This window comes from Melanerpes formicivorus, unplaced genomic scaffold, assembly GCF_026170545.1.
Source record: "Melanerpes formicivorus ecotype bairdi unplaced genomic scaffold, bMelFor1.0.p_v2 SCAF_19, whole genome shotgun sequence".
In the NCBI taxonomy this organism is placed as follows: domain Eukaryota; kingdom Metazoa; phylum Chordata; class Aves; order Piciformes; family Picidae; genus Melanerpes; species Melanerpes formicivorus.
Window position 1 is genome coordinate 308,707 of NW_027142371.1, and position 27,644 is coordinate 336,350.

Sequence of the window (27,644 nt, forward strand, 5' to 3'; positions counted from 1 at the left end):
AGAAGCCCTGGTGGGTCATACCCGAGGGCAAGGGGCAAGGACCATCACTGCTGTTGCCTCTGGCCACAGCCACAAGTGAGTCCATGAAACTTCTTCACTGAAAGGGTTCTGAAACACTGGAACAGGCTCCCCAGAAAGATGGTTGAATCCCCATCCCTGGAGGTGTTTCAAAGAGGCAGAGCTGTGGTGCTGAGGGCCATGGTTTAGCAACAGCCTTGGCAGAGTTAGAGAAGGATTGGACTGGATGACCTTAAAAATGATTCTCTGATTTTGTGGTTCTCTGAGTCTGCATCAGAGTGATGCCTGCACCTGGGGGAGATGGTGAGAAACAGGGACCATGGAGGTGTGTGCCTCCTCTCTGGGAGAACCAACATCTGGTTGGGTTTTACATCCCCACTCCTGAAGGTGTGGAAGAGGAGCACAGAGGGAAGCAGAGCCCAACTTTCCTGCTGCTCTGCTGTGCTCCCAGCCTCCTCCCCAGTGTGGCTGCCTGTTGCTGAGTGTTTTGCAGGCACTTCCAGGGCATGCTTGTGTTGCTGCAGGAACTTGTTTCCTCCTTTTTGACCACATCCCCCCAGTCAAAATCCTGAACATCTGAAAATCAGTGTCAAAGGAGCTGGGAACATTTGAAAGCCAATTTGTAGATTGTCTGTGACTGGCTGTTAATAAATCTTTCTGCACAGCATTTATCCTTCCCTCCCCTCCTAATGTGTTGGCCTTGCTCTTCGCACGATGGATCTCCGGGTGCCACCATGAGGCAAATCAACTTCCATCCCTAAGACTCAAAGCTGCTGACATGGAAAATCAGCACAGCTTCACTTCTTGGCGTAGGGCTTTGGGAATCCCAAGTATGAGCACAGCACCCTTGGCATCCTCCTGGGCATGTGGTGCCAACCCCCACCCCACCAGGGCAGCCACCCCGCAGCGAGCACCAGGGGATTCTCCTTGCTGACCCCAAGTGACTTCCACCTTCTCCTGCCACCTGAACTAATGATTCTGTCCCTGCAGCTGCTCTGTGCCTCTGTGGTTCATGTGGTGGAGAAATATATCAAAATCCTCTTCATGCAAACATGGTCATGGAATCATAGAATCACACAGCAGTGGGGGTCAGAAGGGACCTTTGGAGATCATTGAGTCCAACCCCCTGCCAAAGGCAGGATCCCCTATGGCAGCTCACACAGGAATGCATCCAGAGGGGTCTTGAAAGTCTCCAGAGAAGGAAGCTCCACAACCTCTCTGAGCAGCCTGCTCTAGGGCTCCAGAAGTTTTCCCTCATGTGCCTGTGGTGAGACAGGTGTGTGGTGGGAGAGCAGTTTGCTCTCTCCTAAGGAAATGAGAGGTAGATTGCCTCTACCAACGAGGCCAATGAGGCTGGGGGGAGGTCTCGAGCACAAACCCTATGAGAAGCTGAAGGAGCTGGGGGTGTTTAGCCTGGAGAAGAGGAGGCTGAGGGGAGACCTTATTGCTTTCTAGAGCTTCTTGAAAAGAGGCTGTAGCCAGGTGAGGGTTGGTCTTTTCTCCCAGGCAACCAGCACCAGAACAAGAGGACACAGTCTCAAGCTGCACCAGAGAAGTTTAGGCTGGAGGTGAGGAGAAAGTTCTCCCCAGAAAGAGAGATTGGCCATTGGAATGTGCTGCCCAGGGAGGTGGTGGAGTCACCATCACTGGAGGTGTTCAAAAAAGGCTTGGTTGTGGCACTTGGAGCCATGGTTTATTTGTCAGGAGGTGTTAGGTGTTAGGTAATAGGTAGGTCTTGATGATCTCTGAGGTCTTTTCCACCCTGGCTGATTCTGTGACTCCTTGAGCTTCAGTTTTATCTTTTTCATTGTGTCTGGGCTCTTTTCCTCTTTATATGGCCCAAGATTGTCTCTCAGCCTGGTGCGCCCTGCAGCTTGTGGGTACTCTGGCACATAGTGAATACTTTTATATGTGTGTAAGAGAAAGAGGGAAAGTCTCTGCATGACAAGGCAACGTGCTTCTCTGGCTTCTGAGCCCATCTGATGTGCCATCCAGCTTTGGCACAGTTGAGACACCCCACAAACCTCCTGCCTGTTTTGCAGCAGCTCCTTCACCAAGCTGTGCTGATGGGAGAGGAGCAATCTCCTTGGGGGCACAGCTCTTGGGCCTCACGTCCTGCTGCCATCTCTGTGTCCAACTGGGCTTGGGTGGGAGGGTCAGGATTGCCATTGCTGCTCATGGGTGTAGTGAATATGGCCTCAGAAATGAACGGCAGATAGATCAATGAAAATATATGTTAAGTTTATTCATATATATATATATACAAACTCAGTAACGGGGTATTTACAGTCAGCCTTCACAGGTATCAATATTCAGTTATGTATGGGCACTTCAATCAAATGATTCACAGAACTTAGAATCAAAACTGAGTCAGAGAGCGGCGGGGGAGGGGTTGGTCAGTGACCAGCAACCCTCCACCCAGAGCAATTTAAACGCTACCCTAACTGAAGCTCTATAAAGGAAGGCTTGGCTTACTCACCAGCTGAGAACTTTGTGAAGTCTTTCCTTAATGATGTTTATAGTCCAAAGAATGTGGCACGGATGTGCCATAATAAGGAGACAAGAAATGGCACTGACCGCGTGGCTGCACCGCCTTACAGGCAAGGCAGCAGCATGGGACATCAGTGTGGGATGCCAGTGTGGGACCCCATCAGGTTGCTCAGCCTCCAAAGCAGGGCACTGTCTCTGATTAGAGGCATAAGCTCACACTTTCACCATCACCCCCCCCACACACAGACCTCCTGTTACACAGGTCCTGGCTTCCTCCATGCCCACGAGCAAGTTGCTGCTTTTCTCCCTTCTCATGACAGCCACCAGCTCCCTCATGCCAGTGGGAGTCAGTGGCAAGCATCACATTGGGAGCAGGCAGCATAACTACTGAGAGCTGATATCACCTCTCATGGTAGCAGAAATCCTGGTGTGATGCCATCTGCCCCAGCAGCCCATGCCCTGTTGCCCCTTGGCTGTGCCAGCCTGCAGCCAGGCTCCTCCCAGGATACAAAGGTTCCCCGCTTGGGGTGGGGGGTGGCAATGCTGGCAACAAGCAGTGTGAGCAATCTGGCAGTGCAGGCTTAGAGCCTGACATGGTGGTAGGCCATGCTCAGCATAAGTGCAGAGCCAGCTAGCAGTGTAGCAAAACAGTGCTGTGCCTGCAGCATGTAACTAGAACAAGAGGGATGTGGAGGTGCTGGAACGTGTCCAGAGAAGGGCCACGAGGATGATCAGAGGGCTGGAGCACCTCTCCTATGAGGACAGACTGAAGGAGTTGGGGCTGTTCAGTCTGCAGAAGAGAAGGCTCCGAGGTGACCTAATTGTCGCCTTCCAGTATCTGAAGGGGGCCTACAGGAAGGCAGGGGAAGGACTTCTCAGGATATCAGGTAGTGATAGGACTAGGGGGAATGGAGTGAAGCTGGAGGTGGGGAGATTCAGGCTGGATGTGAGGAGGAGGTTCTTCACCATGAGAGTGGTGAAACCCTGGAATGGGTTGTCCAGGGAGGTGGTCGAGGCCCCGTCCCTGGGGGCGTTTAAGAGCAGGCTGGATGAGGCTCTGTCCAGCCTGATCTAGTGTGGGGTGTCCCTGCCCATGGCAGGGGGGTTGGAACTAGATGATCCTTGTGGTCCCTTCCAACCCTGAATGAAACTATGAAACTATGAAACTATGAAATAAACACGGAAAGTTATCTTGGGACAACAGGACATGCACCTGCATCAACAACCTCGTTGTGTCATTAGTAGTTGGGCCAATAATCTATAACAGTGCCATGTGTGGTCACCCATAGGGAACCAATGAAGCCATGCCAACGAGGCTCTCTGAGTTTATATAAGTTGTAGCAGTTCCCTTGCTATGCACTTCTACCTTTCCTTTCCCTTCTTCTTCTATGCTTTACTGTGCTATACTTGCACTATAGGCCTGCACTACTGGAACAATAAAGGAACAATACTCGATCATATTGGTCAGCCATATTGATTCCAATCTCCGTTGTCTATAGGGGGGCTGTGGCAGGTCAGCAACACTGGTTCACTCGGGCTACCAGGTTTTCTCCTGCAGCGATGGATCACCCAGTGGTTGATCCCACAGGGGACTGTCCACGCCACCGCATGCAGCTGGGTGACGGTGGCAAAGGACCACGAGGCCTCTTGGAGCGCTGCTTTGAGTCCCGGGCAAGGTGGACCACAACAGCACTGGCACGCACACAGACACAGGCTCCAACAGGAATGTGGGGGGGCTCATTTACCAAACAATCCAACGGCATGAGATTGAACACATCCAAGTGCCGGGCACTGCACATTGGCCACAGCAACCCCATGCAGTGCTACAGGATGGGGTCAGAGTGGCTGGAGAGCAGCCAGGTGGAGAGGGACCTGGGGGGTACTGGTCGATGGTAGGCTGAACATGAGCCTGCAGTGTGCCCAGGCAGCCAGGAGGGCCAGAGGCATCCTGGCCTGCATCAGGAAAAGTGTGGCCAGCAGGAGCAGGGAGGTCATTCTGCCCCTGTACACTGCACTGGTCAGGCCACACCTCGAGTCCTGTGTCCAGTTCTGGGCCCCTCAGTTTAGGAAGGAGGTTGACTTGCTGGAACGAGTCCAGAGAAGGGCAACAAAGTTGGTGAGGGGTTTGGAACACAGCCCTGTGAGGAGAGGCTGAGGGACCTGGGCTTGCTTAGCCTGGAGAAGAGGAATCTCAGGGGAGACCTTATCACTCTCTACAACTACCTGAAGGGGGGTTGTAGACAGGCAGATGTTGGTCTCTTCTCCCAGGCAGCCAGCACCAGAACAAGAGAACACAATCTCAGGCTGCATCAGGGGAGGTTCAGGTTGGATGTTAGGAAGAAGTTCTATACAGAGAGAGTGATTGCCCATTGGAATGGGATGCCCAAGGAGCTGGTGGAGTCACCATCATTGGAGGTATTCAGGAGGAGACTTGATGGGGTGCTTGGTGCCATGGGTTAGTTGTTTAGGTGGGTTGAATTGGTTGATGGGTTGGACATGATGATCTTGAAGGTCTCTTCCAACCTGGTTTGGTTTATTCTAAATAAATAAAACAAAGGTTTTCTTTGCCCCAGTGAATACTGGTCCAACGAGCATCTGTTGCTAACACAAAGATTAACCAATGACCTACCAAATACAGCCTAAGTATATGCTATACCCAGGGAAACAAACATATAGCCTGCCCCTTGTGTACCACAGGGGTGAGACCAAGCCCAGGTAGGCTGTTTACCTGGACTCAGTGGTGCCAGGATCCCCCCCCTGCCACCTCCAGAAAGGAGGGGGAACAAAGGAGGGTTAACACACAGAGAAGTATATCCTAGAAATGTTTGGGGCACAATCCTGACCATAAGCATCATTCACTACAGTGGGGTGATACAAGCACTCCATAACTACTGTGTCCTCCCTGATCGAGGTGTAGCCCTTGGTCACACCTCTCAGCCTCACAATCAGCTATGTTTGTCCTCATTCTGCAGACTCCCCAGCTTTTGACAAGGGCTTGCAGTGGTAGGACCAGGGGCAATGGCTTTGAGCTGGAAAAGGGGAGATTGAGACTGGAGATGAGGAAGAAGTTCTGCACAGTGAGGGTGGGGAGACACTAGCACAGGTTGCCCAGCAAAGTTGTGGATGTCCCTCCCCTGGAGGTGTTCAGGGACCAGTTGCATGAAGCCTTGAGCAACCTGAGCTGTTGGGAGGTGTCCCTGCCCACGTCAGGGGCCTGGAACTGGATGATCTTGAAGGTCCCTTCCAACCCAAACCATTCTATGACTTTTGAGGCTGGCTTTGATCTGTCATACCCATCTAAACCCTGAAGTGTCTAGAGGGTCACATTCCTATAGCAGAGAGCTCCTGCAGGCAAAACCTAGTTAGTGAGTGAGGAGTGGCACAGAGCCTGTGGTGGTTTGTGTCACCTGGATGACTGAGGTGGAATGGATCACACCAGCCTACATATTTCCTTGTCCCTTACCAAGAATAAATGTTCCCTCTTAGGCTCTTATTTACTGTTGGATGTTATTTGACAGGGCAAATATTTACCTGCAATAATCCTGCAAATCTCTGTCCTCCTCACTGTGAATAATGTGGCTCTGGATCGATGCTTGGCTGCAGCTCCTGGATCCTCCTGGAGAATCACACAGAGCATGGGTCAGAGGAGAGCTGGGGGCACTGGACATTTGCCATGTTGCCAAGGAGAATGCTTTCCCAGGCCTTTGGGCAAGTTGTGTCCTCCATGATTAATGCCAATGCACAGCAGAGAGATGCTGCTGGCCAGCTGGGGAGCATTTCTTACCCAAAGACAGGGGAGGGGAAAGGGCAGGAGAAAGCTTCCTCTATAGACGTGCTCCACACTTGGAGCTTCCTCCTGAATCACCTGCATGGTGGGTGTGTAACAGCTTTGGAAATGTGGCTGTGGTTATGGCTTTGGCTGAATCACATCTGGTCCCTGAAGAGCTGCCCTGCATTAAGATGTTAGAGAGGCTGGAGGGCAGCCAGGCAGAAAGGGACTTGGGGGGTACTGGTTGACAGCAGCTGAAAATGAGCCAGCAGTGTGCCCAGGTGGCCAAGAAGGCCAATGGCATCCTGGCCTGCATCAGGAACAGTGTGGCCAGCAGGAGCAGGGAGGTCATTCTGCCCTGTACTCAGCACTGGTTAGGCCACACCTTGAGTCCTGTGTCCAGTTCTGGGCTCCTCAGTTTAGGAAAGATGTTCAGCTGCTGGAAGGTGTCCAGAGAAGGGCAACAAAGCTGGGGAGGGGTCTGGGGCACAGCCCTGTGAGGAGAGGCTGAGGGAGCTGGGGTTGTTTAGCCTGGAGAAGAGGAGGCTCAGGGGAGACCTTTTTGCTCTCTCCAACTCCCTGAAGGGAGGTTGGAGCCAGGTGGGGGTTGGTCTCTTCTCCCAGGCAAGCAACACCAGAACAAGAGGACTCAGTCTCAAGCTGTGCCAGCGGAGTTTTAGCCTGGAGGTTAGGAAGAAATTCTTCCCAGCAAGAGAGATTGGCCATTGGGATGTGGTGCCCAGGGAGGTGGTGGAGTCCCCATCACTGGAGGTGTTTAGGAAGAGCCTGGATGAGGCACTTGGAGCCATGGTTTAGTTGATTGGATGATGTTGGGTGATAGGTTGGACTTGATGATCTTGAAGGTCTTTTCCAACCTGGCTAATTCTATTCTATTCTATTCTATTCTATTCTGTTCTGTTCTGTATCTGGATGTCTCCTAATCTGAGGTCAGCTGCACTTGGGGAGCCACCCAGCCACTGCACAGGAGAGGGTGAATGGATCCAAAGCAGCCTCTTCTTCCCTGTGGGTGCTGGGAACACTGCCACGTGGGGTCAGGCTGGATGGTTCTGCTGCTGGGTGGTTGGTGGGGGCTTGGCTTTCTTTTCAGTTCAAGAGGAGGTACAACATAGGAGTGAAACTGAAGCAGCAGCAGCACTGACTGTGGCTTTGAGTCTAATGGCAGACAGGGTGCAGGGGCACCGTGCTCATCAGGCCATCTCACAGCACAGAGGTGAAGGACACGCAGGAAAAGTTATTCCCAGAGCACCCAGGAAAAACAAACTACTGGAGGCCTCAGGGGTCAATAACCCTGAGATGTGCTCCAAGTCTGAAGCAGAAATCAGCCAACTGCCATTGCCAGAGGAAGTTTAGGCTGGAGGTGAGGAGAAAGTTCTCCACTGAGAGAGTCATTCACCATTGGAATGTGCTGCCCAGGGAGGTGGTGGAGTCCCCATCCCTGGAGGTGTTCAAGAGGGGATTGGATGTGGCACTTGGTGCCATGGTCTAGTCATGAGGTCTGTGATGACAGGTTGGATTCTATGATCTTTGAGGTCTCTTCCAACCTTGGTGATTCTGTGATTCTGTGATTCCCCAAAGCCACCTCCTGCCTGAGAGCCTTCTCCTTCTCTGGGCTGTGTGTACTGCAAGGCAGAGAAACATCTGGGCTCAGGCTGCATGTGCTAGAGGTGCAAATCTGACCCAAAGCTTTGGATAGATTAGTGAGAGCTGGGAATAGGCATCTCCATTCGCATCCCTGCACACCCCACCAGTCTGAGAGAGCGTGGTGGTTGGGTGCAAACACATCCAGGAGGGCCCTAACACCCTGAGGGATGTGGCCTGGCTTTCTCCAAGCAGACAAGAAGGCTCCATGGCTGAAGCCCTCTCCAGCTGCCCTGCTGCCTGATCCCAGAGCAGCCCTGAACCCAACCAGCCTCGGGCTGCAGAGAAGCTCTGGCTCCAGCACCTCTTGCCTGGCCTTCCCCCAGTGCTGCCTGGTGCAGCCTGCTGATAAGAGCAGAAGAAAGGGGGGATTGTTTCTCTCCCTTATTCCTTTGTGAGGGGCATTTGTGCTGTTACAGCAAGGGGAGAGGATTCTGTGAAAGTGCTCAGTCCTTGCTCATTGCTGGCTGCTGGTTGCTCCTCGCTTCTCTCCTTGACCCACAGTAACTTTTGGTTGTAGCTTAAGGACATGTTCAGAAGATGTCCACAGCTTGGTGAGTTTATAAGTCAGGTGCTAATCCAGCCATGTAAAAGAAGATCCAATTTTACTGTTAAAACTCAGGCTTCCTATGCTTGGGGCACTGGAGACAGAGGGACCAGCTCATTCCCCTGTAAAATAAATTTTCTCCAACTCCTGCTTCTTCTGCACCCACAAAGAGGCAGCATCAGGGTCCTGGTCAGCACAGATTTGCTCAGGGTGTGCACAGTTGCTGTTGCTGGAGCATGCATGCAAGCAGCAGGCACTCCTGTCCTCCTTCTTCATCCTCCAGTAGCTCTGCTCCTCCTCACTGGCCAAAGCTACCCTGGAGGAATGTGCTGTCCCACTCTCTGTTCTCCATCATCCTGCCCACAGGAACTTGCTCCTGCCAGCTCCTGAATCCTCTTCCAGCCTCACTTCTTCCCAGACCTCCCTCTTAGCCTCCTCCTGCTGCACAAGCTGTTGTGTCCTTCCCCATGTGGGTCATCTGCAGATCCTGGGGGGGTTGGGTGCCTCCCATGCATCCCTATCTCCCTCTCCAGAACATCTGGAGGAGCAGCATTGGCAAGAGGCCGTGATGGGGTGTCTCCAAGAGCTGCTGGTGCTCTGGGAGCACAGGTTGTCCCAGCTGGTGCCACTGCAGCTCTGGCACTGGGACCTTGCTGTGCAGGTCACCCAGTGCCCCACCAAGGGGTTCAGCAATGCTGACCTTCCTCTGGAGAACAAATAATGTGCCCCTCAGCCCTGTGCTTGTGAGCTAGGAGGGAGCAGCTGTTAATGTGTTCACTTGCTCTGACTCCTCTTGGTCCTGTCCCTGGCTTGGGTGTCACCTTGCTGGGACCTAGAGCCTTTCTCCTCATTGCAGACCCTTACACATTTCCCTGTGCCAAAGGTGCAAACCTAGGGAGCTGTGGCCCAGCAAAGCATGATGAAAGGGTGGTGAGGAAGCTTCATGGCAGGAGCACAGCAAGATGGATCATTTCCACATGTGCCCACATCAACCTCCCCTCCACCCCTCTGTCCTCTGACCCAGATCTGCCGGTGGGTGGAGACAACCCAGGGCCCCCTGTTCAAACATGACTTTCAAGAAGGAAAGATGGGGTTTAGACATGATTTGGCTGTTGTTGGAGCTTGGTTATACCTGCTGCAATGCCATTCTGTGGCACGGCTATGCAAGCATGGAGCACAGCTCCTGGTCTGTGCTCAGGGCAGCTTGGTTCATGCCTTCTGGGTACATTGCCCTGCAGCACAGCCCCTACAGCTGGGGCATGGAGAAGCACAGGGGCCTGAAGGTAAGGAGGGGGCCAGAGGAGAGTCGTTGTCCTATCTCTGAGAGCACTTAGCTCTATCCCACTGCAGGGAGAGGCAGGGGTTTGCTACCCCAAGCAGCACCCAGCTGCCCTGCAGCCTGAGCCAGGAGAGGGGCTTGCAGGAAGAGCTTTGTCGTTCCAGCTGATTCCAGTGTCGTAATTTGAAGAGGCATAATGTGTAATCACAACGACTGTCATCTGTTTGACAGTGGAAAACCCTGGATCCTTTTTGTCTCCCGTAATGGGCAGCCCTTTAGCAGCTTCTCTGGAGTCCTGGTGGGATGAATGGGTTCAGAGCTGCTCACTAATCTAATTTGTAATGTATCAGCATAATTGGCTGCTTAATTTAATTCGAATTAACATAAGAATAGGAAATATAATCTGCAGGGTAGCCCACATGGGGGTGGAAAGGAGTGTTGGGTGTTACTGCTCTGCACTGCACCCACACTCCGAGGCCACCCTCGGCGGGCACCGAGGCATCACCTCGGATGTGTCCAAGGGCAGCCCGGCCTGTGTGAACAATAAACCACCCTCCTTTCCCACCCTTCCCAGGGGCTATCTGCCTCATCTGCCTTCCTTATCTCCCCAGCAATCTGTTTAAGGCACAACCAGAATAAAGGTGGTTGGCAGGGGGACGTTGGTGGCGGTGCCGGGGCGGCAGGCGCCGGCTCCCATCGCCAGCCTTGGACGTTGGCTGCTCTGCCTCTGCTCGTGTGCAGCTTTGATTGGCACTTCGATACCTCCGCACAACGCTGGAGCTGTTTGGAGAGCTTTGTGATTTCAACAGGGCTTTTGGCTTGTGGTTTGTGCTGTGTGTTTGGGGTTGTTTTAGTTTTGCTCCCTGGGTGGAATAAGACAGAGGCAGAACGGTGCAGGGCTGTGCAAAAACCACCTCAAAGCCCTCCAGTGAGCTGCTCGGCGGCAGCGGCAGCAGCGCAAGCAGCTTGTAGGTTTGAAGAGAGCTTTAGGAAACTTTGAGTGGGTTTTTACATAATTTGGTTAAGCACAGCAAAGCCACTTGCTTGTATACCTGATACCAAAATAAGCCAGTTGGAGGAACAAGTTTGCTGTGCAATGATTTATTTAAATCCCTTTCTGCAAAGCATGGAGTGAAATCCTCTTAAATCACTGGGAGAGAATGGATGTACCTCCAGGAGTGCAGCCCAAACAGAAAGCAAGCTGCTAGATGTATTAAATGGGATCTAACTGTCTCCTGTTGTGCACATCCTCTGCCTTTTCCCCCTGCAATACCACAGACAGACAGAAGCTGGCTGGGGAAATAGCTGGGCTTGAATTTCCCTTGAACAGCCAGGGGTAAGCAGCTATCAGCCCAGGCTACCTCTTGGATTTCTTACAACACTTGGATTTCCCTACAGCCAGTGGGAATCTCGGAAACATGAAGGGTTGGGTGGGATAGGACAAGAGGAAATGGCTTCAAGTTGTCCCAGGGGAGGTTTAGGTTGGATATGAGAGACAGTTTCTTCCTCCCAAAGGGTTGTCAAGCCCTGGAACGTGGGCATGGCATACTGCAGACCCTTCCCTCAGCTGCAGCAGGATTGTGGCAGACAGCCTAAACACAGTGGGACAGAAATTGTCTCTACTCCTCCCTGGCAAACATAAGATAGGACAGACTCCTGCTGTTCAGGGCAGTGGTGGAGTCCCCATCCCTAGAGGGACTGAAAAGCCATGGAGATGTGGTGCTGAGGGACATGGTTCAGCGGTGACCTGGCAGTGCTGGGTTGGCAGTTGGACTTGATGATCTTGAAGGTCTCTCCCAACCACAACCATTCCATGAGTCTATGGTGTGCTCTCCCTGCTTTTTTCTCATCTCTGTTTGCAGTGGGACAAAGAGATGCAAGAAATGGGAGCTTAGCTTTAGCAGAGGGTGAGGCTTTTCCAGCCCCCATTTTGGGGTGAGAAGGAGAGTCCCTCTCCTCTGGCAACCCCAGGGACACATCTCTCCCAGGTAGAGATGGAATGCTCCCACTGTGAGCCCTTCCACCTCTCCACAGATAACTCCTTGCTCCCTGCTCCTCTCCCACTGACTTCTGCATTCCAGTTCAAGCTGGGGTTTCTTTTATCAAGGCTTTTCCCCCTGCAGGCTGGGGTGAATGGAGAGCAATCTGAGTGCGAGCTCCGGGGCAGTGGATAAATAAAGCCTGCAGTGCTTAAGTGGTTTTGCACACATCTGAGGTTTTGCTCTTAAACCAAGTATTAAGTCGAAATCCAAGCATGAAACTAGGTGATCTGGGAAATTTAGCTTCAAATCCATCTGGATAATACCCTGGCTAATCAGAATTTCAAATGCTGTAATAGTATTGTGAAACAGTAGCTGTTCAGAAGAGGTCTCCTCTGCCAGAGACTCATTATAGCCTCTGCTGATAATTAATAATTTTGGATTCACACTCACAGTCTGAAGCAAATATGTTTGGCTCTGAAGTGCAAACGATTGCACAGGTGCAAGAACATCTTCCTTTCCCCATTTAACTTGGAAAGGTTTGCAAGTAAACAAGCAAGCAGAAAATCCGGGAAGCAGAAGGAGTGCCAACAGCACTGCCTGGTCAGGGGCACCTCCAGCCTCTCCAAATGAAATTGGAGCCCATTATCAGTGAGCTGGGGCCCCTCCTGGGGGAGGGCAGGATGAGAGAGTTGGTGTGCTTCAGCCTGGGGAAGAGAAGGCTCCAGGGGACTTCCTAGTGACCTTCCTGCAGGATCATGCAATCCTAGAATGTTTTGGGTGGGAAGAGACGTTTAAAGATCACAGTATCACAGTATAACTAAGGTTGGAAGAGACCTCGAGGATCATCGAGTCCCACCTATCAACACAGACCCCATGACTAGACCATGGCACCAAGTGCCACATCCAATCCCCTCTTGAACACCTCCAGGGATGGGGACTCCACCACCTCCCTGGGCAGCACATCCCAATGACGAACGACTCGCTCGGTGAAGAACTTCCTCCTCACCTCGAGTCTAAACCTCCCCTGGCACAGTTTGAGACTGTGTCCTCTTGTTCTGGTGCTGGGTGCCTGGGAGAAGAGACCAACCCCTTCCTGGCTACAACCACCTTTCGGGTAGTTGTAGAGGGCAATGAGGTCTCCCCTGAGCCTCCTCTTCTCCAGGCTAAGCAACCCCAGCTCCCTCAGCCTCTCCTCACAGGGCTGTGCTTAAAGCCTCTCCCCAGCCTTGTTGCCCTTCTCTGGACACCTTCAAGTCTCTCAATGTCCTTCTTAGAGTGAGGGGCCCAGAACTGGACACAGGATTCAAGGTGTGGCCTAACCAATGCAGAGTCCAGGGGCACAATGACTTCCCTGCTCCTGCTGGCCACACTATTCCTAATGCAGGCCAGATCACCCAGTCCATCCTCCCTGCAGCCAGCAGGGACAGCTGCAAGCAGAGCAGGTTGCTCAGAGCCCCAAACAACCTCATCTGGAATGGTGCCAGGCATGGGGCAACTCCCATCTCTCTGGGTGACCTGGGCCAGGGTCTCACCACCCTCAGTGTCAAACATGTTTTTCTTCTCTCCAGTTTAAATCTCCCTCTTCTAGTTTTGAACCATCACCCCTTGTCCTGTCACAGCAGGCCCTGCTCAAAACTCTGTCCCCAGCTTTCTGACCACCCCCTTTAAGCACTGAAAGGCCACCAGAAGGTCTCCCTGGAGCCTTCACTTTTATAGGTTGAACAACCCCAACTCTCTCAGCTTGGCCTCACAGCAGAGGGCTTCCAGCCCTCCCAGCATTGCCATGTCCTGCTCTGGTCCAGCTCCAACAGGTCACTCTCTGCTGTGCTGAGGTCTTTGAGCTGGAATTGGGGAGATTTAGGCTGGCGATTAGGAAGAAATTCTTTAGAGTGAGGGTGGTGAAATGCTGAGGCAGGTTGCCCAGGAAGGTTATGGATGTGCCCTCCCTGGAGGGATTCAAGGCCAGGTCTTGAGCAGCCTGGTGTAGTAGGAGGTGTCCCTGCCCAAGGCAGGGAGGTTGGAGCTGGATGCTCTTTAATGTCCCTTCCAACTCAAACCATTCTATGAATCTGTGAATCCATGACATGCCTGTGCTGCTTCATGGCACAGCTCACCTGGCTGTGGTCTCAGCCTGGAGAGTTCTACTGAGTGTTTGGCAAGCTAAAGATGTGCCAGAGGGATGCAGCATGGGAGAGGAGGGCAGTGGGGATGCCCCATCTGGATCTGAGGTGTGCAAGGAAGGACTCATGGTGTCCCCAGTGGACACCACACTCAGTCTAATGTCTCAGCCTGGAGTGTTCTACTGAGTGTTTGGCAAGCTAAAGATGTGCCAGAGGAGTGCAGCATGGGAGAAGAGGGCAGTGGGGATGCCCCATCTGGATCTGAGGTGTGCAAGGACTCTTTGTGCCCCCAGTGGACACCACACTCAGTCTCATGTCCTACCTAGCTACAACCTGCTGGTGCCTGGGACTGTTGATGTCTTTTTAATGAAAATAAAACCATTTTCACCCAAATGTACTTCTATATTTGCTACAGAGGGCTCTTTGCTGAGGCAGCAAGGCAGTGACACGTTGCCAAATGTCTTTTGCACCTTTCAGACCTACAATGGCCAGAACGAGAGCAACGAAGACTATGAGATCCCTCCCATAACGCCTCCGAACCTCCCTGACCCTTCCCTCCTGCACTTGGTGGACCACGAAACTGGATATCACTCTCTGTGCCACAGCCTCCCTCCAAACAGCCTGATACCAGCCTACCCCTACCAGAACATGGACCTGCCAGCCATCATGGTCTCCAACATGTTGAGTCAGGATGGGCATCTTCTCTCCAGCCAGCTCCCCACGGTCAGTGACTCTCTCCTCTTACTACCTTTGATTAAAGGCCCTCTGTAGTTTGAGTTAGGAGTCAACTGAAGGTAGAAGGGTGTTAAGGAGGAGATGCTGGGACTGAGGGTTGGGAGGACCTGGTGACACAGCCCAGCCTTGCTGCACTGCTGCCCACCAAGGTTGGGGGTGGCAGCAGACACTTCTGTCACCTGCGTGGCTGTGCTCATGGTGGCAATTTTATGTATCCAGTTTGGTGTCTTCCTGAGCCTTGTTAACCACCCAAGAGCAGAAGGGAGGTGGTTTTCATCTGTGTACTTCATGTTCTCACTGAACCAAAGTGCATGTGCTCCATACCCTATGTGAAGGTAACTTGCCAAAGCCCCTAGTTCATGGGATCACGGGATCACAGGATCAAGGGATGCTAGGAGTTGGGAGGGACCTCTGGACATCTGCACGAGGGCATTGAGTCCATCAACAGTAAATGTGCAGATGACACCAACCTGGGGGCAGGAGTTGATCTGTTAGAGGGTTAGAGAGTTCTGCAGAGGGACCTTGCCAGGCTGGACAGATGGGCAGAGTCCAAGGGCATGAGATTGAACACATCCAAGTGACAGGTTCTGCACATTGGCCACAGCAACCCCAGGCAGTGACACAGGCTCAGCACTGGTTAGGCCACACCTTGAGTCCTGTGTCCAGTTCTGGGCCCCTCAGTTTAGGAAAGATGCTGAGAGGTTGGAAGGTGCCCAGAGAAGGGCAACAAAGCTGGGGAGGGGTCTGGAGCACAGCCCTGTGAGGAGAGGCTGAGGGAGCTGGGGTTGTTTAGCCTGGAGAAGAGGAGGCTCAGGGGAGACCTTCTTGCTCTCTCCAACTCCCTGAAGGGAGGTTGGAGCCAGGTGGGGGTTGGTCTCTTCTCCCAGGCAGTAAGTACCAGAACAAGAGGACACAGTTTCAGGCTGTTCCAGGGGAGGTTTAGCCTGGAGGTTAGGAAGAAATTCTTCCCAGAAAGATTGGCCATTGGGATGTGCTGCCCAGGGAGGTGGTGGAGTCGTCATCCCTGGAGGTGTTTAGGAAGAGCCTGGATGGGTTGCTTGGTGCCATGGTTTAGTTGATCAGATGGTGTTGGGTGATAGGTTGGATTTGATAATCTCAAAGTTCTTTTCCAACCTGGTTAATTCTATTCTATTCTATTCTATTCTATTCTATTCTATTCTATTCTATTCTATTCTATTCTATTCTATTCTATTCTACTCTACTCTATTCTATTCTATTCTATTCAAGTCCAGCCTCCCTGACAGTGTTTATAAGAGTGGTCAGTCACTGGCATGTGCTGCCCAGGGAGGTGGTTGAGTCCCCAAGCCTGGCTGTGTTCCAAGGTGGTTTGGATGTGGTGCTTGGGGCTATGATTTAGGGGTGACCCTTGTAGAGTAGGGTCAGTGGTTGGACTTGGTGATCCTGAGGCTCTTTTCCAACCTGAATGTTGCTGTGATTCTGATAGCTCCTACACCCCACACCCCTTCTCCTGCTGGGAGATGGGCCCCCAACCTGTCACCCCTATGTCCTGCTGTCCCCAGCAGCCTCAGCAGGAGAAGCATGGATGCCCCATGAAGGTAAAGCTGGCCTATTGATTTCAGGTGGGAACCAGATACCCCCTTGCACTTGCACACTCAAATTGCCTCTTGGCTCACGCCGAGGCAAGGGGATACCTGGTGAGGTTTCAAATGACTCTTCTGGAGGAGCAGCTGGGACAGGGATAATGAAGTGAAGTGCAGCTCTGGGAAGAAACTTCAGGGCTAATTAGACCTTGCGAGGCCTCTGGAGCAGCAGCAGCAGCAGCACCAAGGGGCAGGCTGCGACTTGATTTTGACAGCGGCATTGAATTATTCCCGCTGCTGTTTAATAACACTTCCCTCTTTAGCAAGATTTAGCCCCATGGTTAGTTGGCCACGTTGTTTCCCCTCTGAGATCATTGATTTGCAGCGGCTGGCATCGATATCACCCAGTTAATTTTGCTTAAAGAGAGCGTCTGGAGCCTGCCCCCGCTGCGTGCTGGCTGGAGAGCGCAGGGTGTTGATTGCCTGAGGAGATAACCGGCCTGAGAGGTGGTGATATTTAAATATTTAAATGGGACATTAGCTCTTCGTCTAGGAAAGTCCCAAGGCTTTTTTTTCCAAGCCTTGCTGTGTCTCCCAGTCCCCCCCTCCCCACCGTTAATGCGTTTAAGGCAACCTATCCTCTTCTGCCCCATCAATATTGAACCACCGGCCCGCTGCGAGGGAATTGAATGGTGCTGAGGGCTCTGCCTTGGCTCTTTAGGTTGTTGGGTGATTCAAACATTCATTTCTGAGACCAAGGAAAAAAAAAAAAAAAAAAGAAAGAAGAGGGAAAAAAAAGAGTCAATTTCAGATGAAACATTCTTTTCCCTGCCTTCATTTAAAGCATGGCCCCTTTGCCTGACCCCTATTTTCATAACACATCATTTCATCCCCCGCTGATTGTCTCATTTTTTGAAGGGGGGGGGGGGGTGTGTGTGATGTGGCACTTATAAATCACTTCCTAAAATACCCAAAGAAAGGAGAAGAGAGGGATTTATGAAGCAGCTTCTCTCTGTCTGAAAGAATTTATTTTGGAGGAGTCCTTGGGAAATGTTCTCTTTCTTGCTTTATGGAAGTGTTTTACAAATGCAGCGGCGTGCCAATAAATCAGGGGCTGAGGCGGGGGAGATAAGAAGGGGGCTTAGTGGGCTGTAAATGTAGAGTAGAGAGATTAAGATTTGTTTGCCCCTTACCACGAAAATAAAAAGTCCAGTGAACCCTGAATTTTACAGCCAGGAGTGAATTGAACCTCTTTAGTTCTGAGAAGAAGCTCTTGGAGCTGCAATACATCTTCAGAGGTCCCAGCAGCAAAGGGAGTAGATCAGGGAGAGAACGGTGCTGTGGCTTCAAGGCAGAGTTAAATCCTGCCTCACCCTCCTGTCAAAGCCTCTTTTCTCTGCCATCAGACTTCTCACACCTTCTGGTGCTGCATTTTGATACCCAAATCATAGAATCATAGAATTGTGTCCGTTGGAATAGCCATCTGAGATCACCAAGGCCAGCCATCAACCTAAGAGCACCGTGGCCATTTAAACCATGTCCCAAAGTTTCTTCATCACCTCCAGGGATGGAGACTCCCCCACCTCTCTGGGCAGCCTGCTCCAATGCCTGACCACTCTTGCAGGAAAGAAATTTTCCCTAATATCCAACCTAAACCTCCCCTGGCACAATTCCAGGACATTTCCTCTTGTTCTATCACCTGATAAGAGTTTCCTCGAGGTCCAGCACCAGCCAGTGGGCAGCATTTGTCCCATAGCTGTGTGTGTAGCTCCTGTGGGTGAGAAAGGGAGCAGTGCATTCAAGAGGGAACACAACAGAATCCCAAGGGAAAAGCAGAGGTTTATATCCTATGGTTGATAGCACAGGACTTGGGGACAGTGGCGGGTGAAAAGCTGGACATGAGTCAGCACTGTGCCTCTCACAGCCCAGCCCCAGCCCTGTCCTGGGCTGATCCCCAGCAGTGTGGGCAGCAGGGGCAGGGAGGGGTTTCTGCCCCTCTGCTGTGCTCTGCTGAGACCCCACCTGCAGTGCTGGGGCAGCTCTGGAATCCTCAGCACAGACATGGAGCTGCTGGGGCAGAGCCAGAAGAAGCTCCAGCAATGCTGGGAGGGCTGGAAGCCCTCTGCTGTGAGGCCAGGCTGAGAGAGTTGGGGTTGTTCAGCCTGGAGAAGAGAAGGCTCCAAGGAGACCTGGTGGTCTTTTGGTACTTAAACCTTTATTAGAATAAACCAAACCAGGTTGGAAGAGACCTTCAAGATCATCGTGTCCAACCCATCAACCAATCCAACCCACCCAAACAGCTAACCCATGGCACCAAGCACCCCATCAAGTCTCCTTCTGAGCACCTTCAATGACGGCGACTCCACCACCTCCCTGGGCAACCCATTCCATAGCGCAATCACTCTTTCTGTATAGAACTTCTTCCTAAAGGGGCTGATAGGTGAGCTGGGGACTGAGTTTTGAGCAGTTCCTGTTGTGACAAGACAAGAAGGGACTGTTTGATACTAAAAGGCACTTTCAGACTAGAGACAAGGGAAAAAAATTTTACTCTGACAGTGGTGAGATCCTGGCCCAGGTTGCCCAGAGAGGTGGGAGATGCCTCATGCCTGGCACCATTGCAGGTGAGGCTGGTTGGTTCTCTGAGCATCTTGCTCTCATTGCAAATGTCCCTGCTGAGTATAAGATGTTTGATTAAGATGACTTCAAAGATCCCATTCCATGATGCTTTGTTTCTACACCTCCACATGCCCACTGAGCCATTGCCCACTTGGTGCTGGCCCCAAGAACCCAGCCATGGCTAGATGACAGCACAGGGCACCCAACGTGCTGCAGCCCTGCTCAAAACTCAGGGACTTTGGCTGGGTGTTTGCAGCCAGGGGCAGAAGTGAGGTTGGTTGCTAACACTTTGTGGTGGTTTGAGCCTTAACTGGGACTTAAGAGCTCAGATGGGGGCAAGGCTGAGAATCTCTCCCCCGTTCCCCACTCCTCTTTCCCAATAGAGAGGAAAAGAAAGGGAAGGAGCAAATCCACCAAGAAATAATTTGGAGTTGGCTTGGAAGTCGAGAGGTAAAGAATTTTCTTTAAACTCTCTCTCTCTCTCTATAAAACAGGAAGGATTCACAAGGGTAAGGAACAAGGATGGATAGGGAAAAAATAAGACTACAAAAGCAGTCTCTCTGAAGAGGTGTGGATGTAGCAGAGAGAAGGATCAGGCCTGAGCACGTGGCAGAGAAGCAGGGAGCCAACAGCAGTCCTCATTCAGGCAAAGGCAGGGGCCAAGAGAGCTAATGGCTGCAGTGTCCTCCTTTTTATAGGCTTGCTGGACAGGGAGGGGGAGTGGAACAGACTAACTCAGTTTCCCAGGGGGAAAACCCCCTGCAGGAAGAGCAATGCTCTCACAAGCCCTCCCCCCAGCCTGCTTCCAGGATGGGTGTAACCCATCACACACTTCCAGGAAGAGAGGAGCTACTGGCACCCAGACAGTGCTGGGGCTCAGGCTGGGAGCAAGCCTTGCCTGGGTGCTGCCAAGGAGGCGTGTGGAGGTCTTATCTTAGTTCCATCACCCACGTTGCTCATGCAGAGGCTGGAGCCAGGAGCTTCTCTGCTCACTGCTGGTCTTTGCTGTAGTCTGTGCTGGGTTTTGCAAGTGCAGCTATTTCCTGCCTTGGCTGCTGTGCCTTTTGGTTTGAGCACAGTGACAAATGACAAGCAATTTAAGGTACATTGGTCAGACTTCTCCTGTAAAATAGGAAGCTTGGGCTGTTTTTTTTTAAGGCATCCTCATGAAAACATCTTGAGCTGCTGAAAAAAACCATGAGCTAGGGCTCACTGGGAGTGCTGGGGCTGGTGTATTTCTCTGCTGCTCAGAATCACAGAGTGGTTTGGGTTGGAATGGATCTCAAAGACCATCCAGTTCCAACACCCCTGCCATGGGCAGGGACACCTCCCACCAGCCCAGGTTGCTCAAGGCTTCATCCAACCTGGCCTCGAACACCTCCAGGGAGGGAACATCCACAGCCTCCCTGGGCAACCTGGTTGCATTCCTATGCAGACTACCCTGGGGGATCCTGCTCTGGCGGGGGGGTTGGACTTAATGATCTCTTGAGGTCCCTTCCAACCTCTAATGTACTGTGATACTGTGAAAACTTGATGCTTCTCCAAACCTGCTCAAAGGAAGTTGCTGTGCTGGGACATGCTGAAAAGCAGCCTCTTTTCCTATGGCCCATGCTGTGGGGCTGCAGCCACCCTGCTCCTTTCCTGCTCTGTCATGGCCAGGTAAATTTAGGGCAGAGCTGTGTGCATTGTGTGGAGAGAGCATCATTTTGGATGTGTGGCAGCTGTTGACTGGAGAGAGTAGCAACTGTCCCTGTGTCTGCATCCTCCTGGTGCTTCTCACTGCAAGGGATCTGTCACTATGTCAAAGGCACTGACGTGTAAAGGTGCTCATGCTGTCCTGCACCTGGATCAGGGAAACCCCTGGTACCAGTCCAGGGTGGGGGATGAAAAGATGGAGAGCAGCCCTGTGGAGAAGGACTTGGGGATGCTGGTTCATGAGAACCTCACCATGAGCCAGCACCTCGTGTTCCCGGCCCAGCCCAACCAAGTCCTGGGCTCGTCCCCAGCAGCACATCCAGCAGGGGCAGGGAGGGGATTCTGCCTCTCTGCTGTGCTCTGCTGAGACCCCACCTGCAGTGCTGGGGCAGCTCTGGAGTGCTCAGCACTCAGGGACCTGGTGGAGTGAGGTCAGAGGAAGCTATAGCAGTGCTGGAAGGCTGGGCTGAGATAGTCGGGGTTGTTCAGCCTGGAGAAGAGAGTGTTCCAGGGAGACCTTCTTGTGGCTTTTCAGTGCTTAAAGAGGCTGATCAGAAAGCTGGGGTGTGGTGGGTTTAGGCTATGCCTTTAAGATTATGCTGGGGGGGAAACTTCAACCCACCACACTGGGGACAGACTTCTTAGCAGAGGCTCTTGTGACAGGAGAAGGATTAAGGGCTTGAAACTGAAAGAGTGAGATTCAGACTAGAGGGAAGGATGTTTTTTACCCTGCAGATGATAAGACCCTGGCCCAGGTTGCCCAGAGAGGTGGGGGATGCCCCATGCCTGGAACCACTGCAGGTGAGGTTGGTTGGGTCTCTGAGCAACCTGCTCTGGTTGCAGCTGTCCCTGCTGGCTGCAGAGGGATTGGACTGGATGACCTTTTCAGATCCCTTCCAACTCAAGCCAGTCTGTGATGCTATTTCTGTGAGCCCAGGGGGGGTAACTTTTTTTCTGCTGCTGTTTTTTTCTGCAAGCTGATGCAAGTGAAGAGAGGCTGCAGCCACAGCCTGGAAGTTCTCCTTTCCAGTTTGTCGAGTAAAAAGAAATGAGATGGGAAAGATGAAAGATTCTTTGGTGGGGAAAAGCACATTCCTGGTGTAAAACTGTTACATTTCCAGTTCCCTGTGGAGCCTGTTTATGTAAGGGGGGGGGCGGGGGGGAGACAGTAATGGGTGAAGGGGGTGAGCTGTTGTAGCAAGGAGGAGTGGGACCCTGGAATTCCTGGAGAGTTGGGTAGTTGACTTTGCAGCCTGATGAGCTGCTTCCTAGCCCCGTGGGGCTTTGCTGTGGAACCAGAAACACAACCCAGCAGTAACCTACCTGCCTGTATCTCACTGTCAAATGGAAAGGAAAAGTAACCTCTTCCCAGAGCTGGGGTGTTCATGGCCAGGCTGGTAGGAAGGCTCCAACAAGAGGCATCCTCTCTGCTGCCCACCAGATGACCTTGAGCAAGGCTTTGCTGTAGGCACGTTGCAAGACCAACCTCCTGGACAGCTCTGCTTGGCTCCCCAGCTGCCATCTTTCCTGAGATCTCTGCTCTCCTTCAAGCACAGCAACATTTCTTATTCATAGCCTGAGCTGGGGTTGCTGGGAATGGCAACACAAGCCCTATGAGGAGAGGCTGAGGGAGCTGGGGTTGCTTAGCCTGGAGAAGAGGAGGCTCAGGGGAGACCTCATTGCTCTCTACAACTTCCTGAAGGGAGGTTGTAGCCAGGTGGGGGTTGGTCTCTTCTCCCAGGCAGCCAGTACCAGAACAAGAGGACACAGTCTCAAGCTGCACCAGGGGAGGTTCAGGGTGGATGTTAGGAAGAAAATCTTCCCAGAAAGAGAGATTGGCCATTGGAATGTGCTGCCCAGGGAGGTGGTGGAGTCCCCATCCCTGGAGGTGTTTAGGAAGAGCCTGGATGAGGCACTTAGTGCCATGGTTTAGTTGATTTGATGGTGTTGGGTGATAGGTTGAACTGGATGACTTCAAAAGTCTTTTCCAGCCTGGTGTATTCTGTAACAGTTTTCTCTGGCAGCCCTGGGAACACCATAGGTGCTTGGTGCTAGGTAACACAGCTGGCTGGGGCAGTACAGAACCAGTGAGCACTGAAAGCTTTCTAGCAGAGGCTATAAGAAAGAAACCAATTAGATGTTGACACAAAAGCCCTGTAGGATGTGCCAGTCTTCTACTGAAGTCATTGGAAGTACATGATCCCAGCAGGCCACTCAGTGCAAATGTTGTTAGTGAACACTTCTGGCACATGGGGGTCCACAGAAAGGCAACCAAGCTGGGGAAGGGTCTGGAGAACAGGGCTGGTGAGGAGCAGCTGAGGGAACTGGGAGTGTTTAGTCTGGAGAGGAGGCTGAGGAGAGACCTCATTGCTCTCTTCCTCCTGAAGGGAGGTTGGAGTGAGGCTGCTGTTGGTGTCTTCTCCCAAGTAACAAATGATAGAAGGAAATACTCTCAAATTGCACCAGGGGAGGTTTAGGTTGGGTATTAGAAGAAACTTCTTCACTGAAAGGGTTCTCCAACAGTGGAACAGGGCCCCCATGGAGGTGCATGAATCCTCATCCCTTGCAGTGTTTCAGAGAGGCAGAGCTTCCACCACCTCCCTGGGCAACCTGTGCCAGTCTCTCACCACCCTCATGCTGAAGAACTTCTTCCTAATATCCAATCTCAATCTCCCCACTTCTAGTTTTGCTCCATTCCCCCCAGTCCTATCACTCCCTGAGACCCTAAAAAGTCTCTCCCCAGCTTTCCTGTAGCCCCCTGCAGATCCTGGAAGGCCACAATTAGGTCTTCCGGGAGCCTTCTCTTCTCCAGCCTGCACAACCCCAACTCTCTCAGTCTGTCCTCAGAGCAGAGCAGCTCCAGCCCTCTGCTCATCCTCGTGGCCCTTCTCTGGACACCTTCCAGCACCTCCAGATCCTTCCTGGCACAGAGGCTCCAGATTTGGACACAGTGCACCAGGTGTTGCCTCACCAGAGCGGACCAGAGAGGAAGAATCACCTCCCTCATGCTCATGGGAAGATCCTCCATGAATCAAGAAAGAGGCAGGGGGTTGGCGGGGCAGCGCTCAGGCAGCTCCGTCGCACCCCGGCTGGCCGCCAGCAGTAAGCCCCTCGCAGAGCCCTCCCGTTTCAATCCTGCCGGGGTTTGGCTTGGTCAGTTTCGGGTCGTGTGCTGTAGGTTATGCCTAATTTTGGCCTTCCTGCTTATTAACAGTTGAGTATTTAAAAGCTAAACTCCCGACCATCAGCCCCGGGGCGGGGGTGGGGGGGGTGGCAAATTGCTAAGGACTCAGCCATCCACGAAGGTTTCTTTTGTATTTAAACAGAGCCCTGTTGGCGAATTCCCCTCTGGCGTTTCGGTGCTTTTGTTTTTGTTGCTGCTGTTGGGTTGGGGTTTTTTTCGCTCTCTCTCTCAGAGGCAATAAACGCAAGAAATAGGTCTTTTTATATTGTAGAAAAGCTCGGGGAAAATAAAACGAAATAAAGGGGGGAAAAGAACGGCTTAAAACCAGCTTTCCCTCCATCCCCCCCCCCCCTTTTTTTATTCTCTTTTTTTCTTCTTTTTTTTTTCCCTTCTTTTTTTCTTCCATCTTTTTCTTCCTTTTTTGTTCTTCTTTTTTTGTCTTTTTTTCTTCTTTTTATTCTACTTTTTTTCCTTCTTTGTTCTTCATTTTCCCTTCTTGTTTCTTCCTTTTTTTCTTTTTTCCTCCTTTTTTCTTTTTTCTTCTTTTTCTTATTTTTTTCCTTCTTTTTTCTTCATTTTTCCTTCTTTTATTCTTCTTTTTTCTTCTTTTATTTTTTCTTCTTTTATTCTTTTCTTCTTCTTTTCTTCTTCTTTTTCCTTTTCGTCTTTTTTCTTCCTTTCTTCTTTTTTTTGTCTTTTTTCTTCTTTTAATTCTTCTTTTTTCCTTCTTTTTTCTTCGTTTTTCTTCTTCTTTTTTCCTCCTTTTATCTTTTATTTTCCTCTTTTTCTTCTTTTTTCTTCTTTTTTTCTTCTTTTTTCTTCTTTTATTTTTTCTTCTTTTATTTTCTTCCTTTATTCTTTTTTCTTCTTTTTCCCTTTTTCTTCTTTTTTTCTTCTTTTTCCCTTTTTCTTATTTTTTCTTTTTTCTTTTTTCTTCTTTTTTCTTTTTTTCTCTTTTCTTCTTTTTCTTATTTTTTCCTTCTTTTTTCCATTATTTTTCCTTCTCTTTTCCTTCATTTTTCCTTCTTTTTTCTTTTTTCTTATTTTATTTTTTCTTCTTTTATTTTCTTTTATTCTTCTGTTATTCTTCTTTTTTCTCTTTTTCGTCTTTTTTTCCTTCTTTTGTCTTTTTTTTCTTCTTTTTTCCTTTTTTCTATTTTTTATTCTTTTTTCTTTTTTATATTTTTTTCTTCTTTTTCTCCTTCCTTTTTTTCTTCTTCTTTTTTCCCTATTTTTCTTTTTTCCTATTTTTTCTTCTTTTTTCCTTCTTTTTTTTCAAATTTTTCTTCCTTTTTTCCCTATTTTTTCTTCTTTTTTTCCTTCCTTTTTTTCTATTTTTCTTCTTTTTTTTCCTATTTTTTCTTCTTTTTTCTTTTCTTTTTTTCTTCTTTTTTTTTTTTTTTTTTTTCCCCTCCTCCTCCTTCTTCACCTCCTATAATTATTTATTTCCAAACACTCCTTCAGGGTAATGTTCCGTTTTCTTATTTCACACTCCTTTTTCTCATAAATGAACCATCACTTCAATAAATCATTATGAAAACAGAGACTAACACACCCCCCGCTCCCCCCCCCCCCCTTTACTCCCTCCCTCCCCCTCCCCTCAGCCTCCTCTGAAAGGTTGAAAGATTTATGTAACACATTTATGTTTTTCCATTTTCTCATTCTGGTTACTCCAGCGCTGAAGCTAAGCTAATAAAAGCTGCTATTAATATTTCTCGTTGCCTGGCAACGGCGGAGAGGGAGTAATAGCTTTAGCTAGAAAAATAGATGACCGATAAGGAAAAATTCAATTCTTTTATTATCTCAAGGGAAAATGGGCTTTTACTGGAACATTATGATGTACGAGTGTGAAGTTGAATACAAAGGATTTTCTTTTTCACTTGTGGTTTTTTTTTGGGGGGGGGGGGGTGGTGGTTTTTTTTTTTTTTCCCCTTTTCTTCTCCCCTTTTCTGGTGGCTTATTTATTTATTTATTTAACGAACGTTCTCTTTTACCTTCGCCAAACCCGGCCCCGGGCGTTTGCCCCACCTACTTTGCAAGCTTAATTTAGCAACACCCACGCCGCGCTGCTGGCTGGAAGGAGCTCTTTTGGCGTTCTCGTTCGCTAGCGCACGACCCGAAGTTGCCCCTGCGAAGCCAGCCGGGATCGAAACGTGAGGGACTCCGGGAGGGTTTCGCTGCCGGTGGCCAGCCGGGGGGTGACAGAGCTGCCTCAGCCCTGCCCCACCACCCTCCTGACTCTTTCTTGATTCAAGGAGGCTCTTCCTGTGAGCATGAACTTGCTGTAGAGGGCACCACTGCAGGGACGTGGCATTGGGCTAGAGGTCATGTTAAATACCTTGTTTTAACAGGCAGCGAGTGGAAGTTATTGGAATATTTATAGACTCATTGCAGTTGGGAAAGGCCTCTAAGAGCATCCAGCACAACCAGTCTCTATACCAAGGCTGGGGCTAAACCACTACACTCAGAACCACATTTTCCTTCCATGCCTCTCCCCCAACCCTCAATCCGAGCTCTGTTGCCTGGGTAAAACATTGCGCTCCAGGTTGGAACCTGAGAGGCAAGATTCCCAAGCACAGAGGATGTGGTTATTGGGTCTATTTAACAACACACATTGCCAGGGGAAGGGGCACAGGTGGATAAGTGCTTTCTAAAGTTCTGGCTGAGCTGGCTGTGTTGGGGCAGAGCAGGGATGATGCTGCTCCTGCCCCTTTTCTCCTACTCCAAGCTTTGTTGCCTGGGTATAACATTGCACTCCAGGTTGGAACCTGAGAGGCAAAATTCCCAATCACAGAGAACGTGGTTCTTGGGTCTATTTAAGAACACACATTGCCAGGGGAAGGGGCAGAGGTGGAGAGGTGCTTTCTGAAGTTCTGGCTGTGCTGGCTGAGCTGGCTGTGTTGAGGCAGAGCAGGGATGATGCTGCTCCTGCCCCTTTTCTCTTACTCCAAGATTTGTTGCCTGGGTATGACATTGCATTCCAGGTTGGAACCTGAGAGGCAAGATTCCCAAGCACAGAGGATGTGGTTCTTGGGTCTATTTAAGAACACACATTGCCAGGGGAAGGGGCACAGGTGGAGAGGTGCTTTCTGAAGTTCTGGTTGAGCTGGCTGTGTTGGGGCAGAGCAGGGAGCAGGGATGCTGCTGCTCCTGCCCCTTTTCTCATCAACTGCTGGTGCTGGAGATGCAGCAGTTCAGGTCCCTCTGGGAATATTGACTGAGGGAGCTGGAGAGCTGGAGAAGAGGAGGCTCAGGGGAGACCTTCTTGCTCTCTACAACTCCCTGAAGGGAGCTTGTAGCCAGGTGGGGGTTGGTCTCTTCTCCCAGGCACCCAGCACCAGAACAAGGGGGCACAGTCCCAAGCTGTGCCAGGGGAGGTTTAGGCTGGAGGTGAGGAAGAAGTTCTTCACAGAGAGAGAGATTGGCCATTGGGATGTGCTGCCCAGGGAGGTGGTGGAATCACCATCATTGGAGGTGTTTAAGAGGAGCCTGGATGAGGCACTTGGTGCCATGGTTTAGTTGATTAGATGCTGTTGGATGATAGGTTGGACTGGATGATCTCTGAGATCTTTTCCAACCTGGTTAATTGTAGTCTAGTTTAGTCTAGTCTATCCTATTCTATTCAGGTCCCAATTCTGCACATGCTCAGTCAGCAGCAGCACACAGAGGGACTGGGCTGTGCATGTGAGAAGAGGGAATCTGAGGGACCAAGCTCCTACCATGCTTCTGTGGTTGGTCCTCAGGTTCACTGATGAGTGTCCCATTTCTGAGGCAGGAGAAGTGTCTCAGAAGGTGTCAATGGTACACTTTCACACAAGTGAGCTGTGGTGATAGCTGAGAAGATGTGGAGTTGTCTTGGTTACTGCAAAGATTACTCCACAAACAAGGGAAAGGAAGCTGTCAAGGTGTCACTGATGGGCAGTGCCTCTCAGGCTCAGTTTCCCTTCAGTGTATCTGGATGGAGGTGAAATTTGAAAAGGTGTTTTCT

At 50.8% G+C, this 27,644-nt stretch overlaps 1 protein-coding gene across 1 annotated transcript in view; it reads left to right on the top strand.

Annotated features, from left to right (window-relative positions):
* Positions 1-27,644, top strand: part of TOX2 (TOX high mobility group box family member 2) — a 228,724-nt gene that overhangs the window by 123,014 nt on the left and 78,066 nt on the right. The window contains exon 3 of the mRNA XM_068150376.1: positions 14,342-14,587. Within this exon, the coding sequence (XP_068006477.1) occupies positions 14,342-14,587 (246 nt within the window). The remainder of the gene's footprint in view (positions 1-14,341; positions 14,588-27,644) is intronic.